This window comes from Penaeus monodon, chromosome 7 (assembly GCF_015228065.2).
Source record: "Penaeus monodon isolate SGIC_2016 chromosome 7, NSTDA_Pmon_1, whole genome shotgun sequence".
NCBI lineage: Eukaryota > Metazoa > Arthropoda > Malacostraca > Decapoda > Penaeidae > Penaeus > Penaeus monodon.
The window spans coordinates 46531888-46539387 of record NC_051392.1 but is presented as its reverse complement, the minus strand read 5'-3'; the positions used below and the strand labels follow the sequence as shown (position 1 = coordinate 46539387).

The following is a 7500-nucleotide window of genomic DNA, read 5'->3' as shown; positions in this document are numbered from 1 at the left end:
AAGGCGTTGTCCTCCTAAGCGCTGGGAACTAAGATGGTTTACTTCTGTGTTTTGAGTATCAGGTTTTATGGGACTGTTTTTCTGATGCAGTTGATCTTTTCTGCTATCCTTCCATAGACAGGAGTCAGACAGTCTGCACAAAGAATATGCGAATGTTTATGATAAACTGGAGGGAAGGGGAAATTTAGGATAAACAAGCTAATGAAAAATATACAAACCATAAAATATGGAGAGTTAAAAAAAGATTACAATTCATATAAAAAATGCTTCCTTTTTTATTATTACAAAGCTTAATTTCATACCATTTAAATACTACAGCATACATAATGAATTCAATGTCATAAATAAGGATTTTGGTACACAGTAAACTAAAATGAACAGGGTCTGCAAGCCTCGCAATACGTACGTCGGAGGTTGAAGGCCCGATGTCCAAGGAGGGCTGAGGTCATGCTCGAGGGTCGAGGCGAGGTGGAACACGAAGACGCCTACGAGGAGGAGCAACAGAGTCCTCGGGGACGTCCGTTCTCCCATCATCACACCCAAGCCCTAAAACCATTAAGAATGAAAATTTGTACACTTTGAGGACACTTAAGACATTAAGATTATCCAGTTGCAAGTATTATTATATGCTTTTCGTGCACACAGTAAATTTTACAGTATATAGGAGATGCCGCGATAAATAGGAAGAAAAGAAAATGAAAATACCCACGAAAGCTCTCAACCCGATGTCTGGCTTGTGATACTCGCCGAAGAACACGTTGAGACACGAAGGACTGCCAAGATCCTGAGACCACGTTCAGCCTCCTCCAGCTTCTTTTATACTGCCGAGGAACCCACACACGTCCTCCCTCCGCCAATGAAACGCCTTCAGGTTCATGACGTCATCTCGGCTGAATCGATTCCTCGCTAGCATACGACGGAGTAAATGAAGAAGGACAAGAATGGCCTCCTCTGCTTCTTGTACGATGCCACGTTCATTTCCTGTACAGACTTCAGTGCGTAACATGTTGCTTGTTCAGAGATATAAACATGTCTTTCATCAAGAAAATACTTGCATAATTTTATGAAATCCTTTTCAGCTACATTTTTATGTTCTATTTCTTTCAATCTACTTTCTCTGTATCACGAGGTCGGTCACTTCTTCACGTCGTAAAGAGTAAAAATTACTTATTGCAGATATAAACTTATCCTAATTGAGTGAGTCTTCACAGAAACTACTAAAACATTTATAAATATATCTCAGGAAGCCTTTCCTAAGGACAATAAAAATAATCATAATAATAAGGATAATATCATATAGAAGATACTAACAAAAGCAACAATTCAGATGTAGAAAATAATACTGTTAACAATAACAATGATAACAGTAACAATAAAAGTCAAAATGGCAGTATTGTCAAAGTCCTAGTAGTTGTAGTAAGACTAGTAATCAGAGTAGTAGTATTAGTAGTAGTATGAAGCTACTACTACTATTACTACTACACCATTATCATCATCATCATCGTCATTATCATCATCATCATCATTATGATTATCATATCTATCATTCTTATTATTATCGTTATTAATATTATTATCATTATTATTATTATTATTATTATTATTAATGCTGTTGTTGTTGTTGTTATTATTATTATTATTATGATTATTATTATTACTTCTGGTACTCTCAAGATTGGTCTTATATCTTGGTGAATGAGCTGCAGTAGCGGACCACAACCAGTGGTCTTAGGTATTGTAGCTTCTTTCTCTTTTACTTTTCACTTCATGTCCAGTAGTTTTCGAATTATTCTTGCTGTTCCTAGTAAACAAGGTTTTTGTAACATTTCAACTGTAATTTCCAAATCCAGCTTCTGTATCCATTTATTATTATTATTATCATTATTATTATTATTATTATTATTATTATTATTATTATTATTATTGTTGTTGTTGTTGTTGTTGTTATTATTATTATTATTATTATTATTATTATTATTATTATTATTATTATCATTATTATTATTATTATTATTATTATTATTATTATTACTATTATTATTTTTATTATTATTATTCATTATCATTATTCTTCTTATTTTGACTCTTATTCTTATTCTTATTATTGTTATTATTATCATTATTATTATTATTATTATTATGATTATTATTATTTTTGTATTATTTGTATTATTATTATTATTACTATAATTATTATTATTGCTAATATTATTATTATTATATTATTATTATTATTATTATTCATTATCATTATTGTTGTTGTTGTTGTTACTATTATTCTTATTCTTATTCTTATTATTATTATTATGATTATCATAATTATTATTATTATTATTATTATTATTATTATTATTATTGTTATTATTATCATTGTTATTTTTTGTTGTTGTTGTTGTCTTTTTTATTAATGGTATTATTATTTTTATTATTATTATCATTATTATTATTATTATTATTATTATTATTATTATTGTTATTATTATTATTATTATTATTATCATTATCATTATTATCATTATTGTTTTAAAAGTAATAATGATAACGATAGTAATGATAACAATTATGATAATAATAATAATAATAATAATAATAATAATAATAATAATAATAATAACAATAATGATATTAATGATGATAATGACAATAATAATGATAATGATAATAATATTAATAACAATGATAATGACATTAATAATCATCATCATTATAATATTCATTACCGTTATTATTATCGTTATCATTACCATTACTAATACATTAATTATTATTGCTATAACTAGTCTTTTATTAACGCTCTAAATTGCCAAGAAAAATCATGGAAACCCATGATCGTCAAGGCCGCGGTGGCCGAGTGGTTGGAGCGTCGGACTCGGGACTGTCACGACGGCAATCTGAGTTCGAGGGTTCGAGTCACCGGCCGGCGCGTTGTTCCCTTGGGCAAGGAGCTTCACCTCGATTGCCTGCCTAGCCGCTGGGTGGGCGGGCCAGCCCAAGTCCGTGCTGGTCCCAAGCCCGGATAAAATAGAGAGAATGATTACCTAAAAAGGTAACACCGGCACTCTCCGTGGAAAGGAACTGGGGACCCTACCACGTACTCAATCCAAGAGCATCACAGCATGAAAAAATTAAGTATCATGCTGTGACCACGGCGGCTCAGACATGAACCTACCGTTAAAAGAAGAAGAAGTCTTTTATTGAAATGTAGTGTTACAGACGAGTACTACGTATTAATTGGACAGAAAAGAAAGCGAATGATGAAGTGCTGAGAAAAATAAATTGTAAAGACTGGCTGTTGGACATCTTGAACAAAAGGAAACTAAAGTTTATTGGTCATGTGATGAGAAGTAAAAGTATTGAGAAAGACTTGCTGACAGGGATGGTGATAGGAAACAGAGGAAGAGGCAAACCGAAGACAAGACTGAGCGACAACATCAAAGATATTTGCGGGCTGACGATGGTACAAGTGGAAAGAAAAGCGCAAGATCGAGTTAAGTGGCGAAGGAAGGTGGAGAGGTCCACGGCTGCTCAAACATGAGCATACCGTTATTGATGATGAGTCTTTTATAATTATTGATTTTATTATTTCCATTATCATTATCATTATCATTATTATTGTCATTATTATAATTAATATCATTATTATTACTATTATTTTTATCCTTTTAATTCCATTGTTGTTATTTTTACCATAATCATTACTTTTATAATAATTATCATTATTATTGCAAGGTGACGTCCTAGTCCTCCTCATCACGGGCTTTCAAGAGCATCCCCTCGCCACTCGCCTCCCGTCTTTCGACCGTGCTCGGATTTCGCTTGCTCGCTCCTGCTCTTTTTGGGGGTCTAGCCTTTTTGTTCGGCCTTTTTATTTGTTCTATTGTTATTGTTGTTCGTGACATAGTTCATGACGTCACGAACACTATAAATAGCGCCAAAAACGGCGCGAAATATACTCAGTCTGGACCAGCTATGTCATTATTCCGACACGACACCGAGAAAAGTTACGTTCTGTGTGCTGACGTTCGTTTTTCTGAGGAGTGGGATGTGATCCTTTCCTTTATTTGTTCCATACACATGGCTAAAGTTTATTCACTAATCTTAATTAATCATAATTGCTTTACTTTTTATTCAACTATAATATTATGACTCGTAAAGAGCGGTTTTAACCAACGTTTTTGTATAAATTTTAATAAGTATTAAATGAGTTTTTAAGATGAATTTTAGAATTGTTACTTTGTCCTCCATAATAACTTTATATGAAAGCTAAAAGAGATCTAGTTGATACCAAAGGGAATCCCACAGGCTGAACGTCAAGGAGTTATTATGATTATGCTTGGTCTTTATTGCTTGTTTGTTTGTGCCTTTATGCTTCACGCTATACAACGCATCTAGACACTGTGAATCCACACCAATGTATATATGTGTGTGTGTGTATATATATATATATATATACAAAATATATATATATATATATATATATATATATATATATATATATATATATATATATATATATGCATATATATATATATATATATATATATATATATATATATATATATATATATATATATATATATATTTATATATATATATTAATTGCAACAGAGTATAGAACACCTCACAATATAATAATTATTATTAATATCATTATTAGTATTATTATTGATTTTAGCATTATTATTGTTATTATTATTATTACATAATCAGTTTTATTATCATTATCTTTATTATCATTATTGTTATCATTAACATTATTCTATTACTATTACTATTATCACTTTTATTATCATCTTTATCGTTACGATGGCAATGATAATATTTATTACTATCAATGATGCATCTATTATCATTATCATTATTATTATTACCCTTCAGATTACCCTTTAAAGAATCTCCATACTTACCATTAACATTAGTAATGTATTGAATGATTTTTTTTTTTTTTTTTAAGTGGGTTACCCCATCTTTTCGTGCAGCGCCATCTCTTGGGCAAGAACGCCTCTCAAAGGAGGAATGGCAATAATAACCCTTTTTATAGTATCTAACTATTTTATCTACCGTCTTATATTATCTAATTGTTTTATTGAGTTTTAGTTGGTTTATTGGTTCATTCTAATATGCTTTATTGGTTTCATATGCATGTTTGTACATATTTTTGTTCGTGTTTTAGCTCATGATTTTAACCCACCGTTTATTTTATTTCTGTTTCTTTTATTTGTGCTTATGCTTACACTTCTTTGTACTAGTTTGCCATTTAAATATTTTAGCCAGCAAAATAAAGGATACAAATAGGATATTAGAAATTTTAAAACTTTTAAAATAGAACCAGAGGCTATGCAATTGTCATGTTTATTTATTTTAGAGGCGTTATAGAGCTAGTGTAGAACATTTTTGGCCACGGGAACTAGGAGCAACGATTATATAAATGGAAAAAACAAAGATCTGTATTACGCCGGGCCATAAGTGAAAGGCCCGGGCGAAGCCAGAACTTCGCAAATCTCAAGCAAGCAAGCAAAGCAATATGTATTACATTTTTTTTCTGGGTCGTCTTAGTGTTATTTTCTTTTTGTTTGTGTTCTTCTTTTCTGTTTAGTTTCTTTGTTGTTTTTTGTCGTTGTTTAATTTCGATTATTCGTTTTTTTTCTGATCTATTCTTTTTTAATGCTTCGGTTCTTAAACTTTTCTTCAAATTCTTTTATAGTGTTCTTATTTTATATTGTTGTTTTATTGCGTTTGCATTTCATGTTTCGTGTTGCTTATTTTAATTAATGAAGAGGTTTACCTTTGTTTTACGAATTTTAGAATTTACCAAACGCCACAAACTCTTCAACATCACTCCAGTCCCACATATACCTCACGTCATCAATACCACTACTAATCACAGTGTCATTAATCCAATTATTATCTCGTAGGAAATAGGTCAGGTAGTCTGCCTCCTCCAATGTTAATAATTCCTCACTTTTTTTTGAGAAATCATCGTGCTAAGTTGTCTTACTGGGCGTGGCTTGATGTCCTTGACCAAGTGCTATAGTTGTAAGTGTAAAAGTAGTTCCAATGTATCACGGTGTAGTAATATATTGATAATTGATAATTGATTATTGATAATAATGTTAACAATAACAATGAAAATAATAACAACAATAATAATGATAATAGTAACAATGGTAATGATATCAATAATAGTAATAATGATAATATTAGTAATATTAATGAGAATAACAACAAAAATTATAATATTGAGAATAATAATTTATATTATTATTATTATTATAATGACTGTAATAATTATAAGAGTAATAATTATAATGATAATAGTAATAACGATAAAATATATTATAAAGATAATTATAGTAATGATGATAATGAGAATAAAACTGATAATAGTGAGAATATAATAATGATAATTATAATAATTGTAATAATGATGATGATGATAATAATAACAATGGTAGAAATATTTACAATCATAATAATGATAATATTAATGATGATAATGATGAAAGTAATAATAATAATGATAATAATAATAATAATGATGACGTTAATGATAAGATGGATAATGATAATAATAATAATGATGATAATGTTAAAAAGGACTATAATGATGACAATAACAATAATGATAATAATAATAATTATTATAGTAATAATAATAATAATTCCTAAGAGATTCCTAAAATCTCTCATTCAGCACAATTACCACATACATTTTAGATTTCAGTCGGATTTCGTATATGCTCAGCTGTTCTGCACCTTGATTTGCGTAATAATCTTACTTATGCATACATTCTTTAAATCCTTTTTGGATGATTCGAATACTCTTTAAGAAACTACAATGTTAATTCTTAGGGTGATAATCAGTATTACTCCTCCCCTTGCTCGTTCTTATTTTCTGAAATAACAAAAAAACAATAGTGGATTTTGCAGCATTAGATACAGTAGTACTAAATCCTCTTCTCTCAGTATAATAGTGGGTATTAGTAGAAAGATGGGGATGGGAATTGGCCATACAGAATTGTCTCAGTAGTAATAGTAGTAGTAGTAGTAAACGTAGCGTATGTAGTAGTAAATGTGTTAGTAGTAATATTAATAACAGTAGTGGGTGGGCTAGTAGTAGTTATTTTAGTAGTATTAGTAGTTGTTTGGTAGTGAAAACATTAGTAGGAGGAGTAGTAGTCTTGGTTGTGTTCTTGATGTTTTTGTTGATGTTGCTGTTGCTGCTGCACTTTTTATCTGGGATATAAATATGAAATATTGCATATCTCATGACATACCATTTTATACTGTGTGAATTGCATCCCACCCAATTTATCATTATCTAACATATTTAACATAATCATACTTTCCTATTTTAGCCAAGATATTCAATTTTATTCGCCTCCTTCTCTAAATCCCATGTTTTCCACTACGTTTAAATAAGCTGCAATATATACTATTTGACCTTACAAGACTGCTTAATTCTACCCCTGCTCAGATATTCTCAAATAGTAATCAACT

The 7500-nt window shown here is 29.9% G+C and overlaps 1 protein-coding gene across 1 annotated transcript in view; it reads right to left on the bottom strand.

The window, feature by feature from the left end:
* The window catches only part of LOC119575398 (trichohyalin-like), a 2613-nt gene extending 1834 nt beyond the window's left edge, over positions 1–779 (bottom strand). Inside the window, exons 1-3 of the mRNA XM_037922987.1 lie at positions 710–779; positions 407–546; positions 1–133 (exon numbers count right to left, since the gene is read on the bottom strand). The exon at positions 1–133 is cut by the window's left edge and continues 325 nt beyond it. Of these exons, the coding sequence (XP_037778915.1) occupies positions 1–133; positions 407–534 (261 nt within the window). The 5' untranslated portion in view covers positions 535–546; positions 710–779. The remainder of the gene's footprint in view (positions 134–406; positions 547–709) is intronic.
* Between the last annotated feature and the right edge of the window lie 6721 nt (positions 780–7500).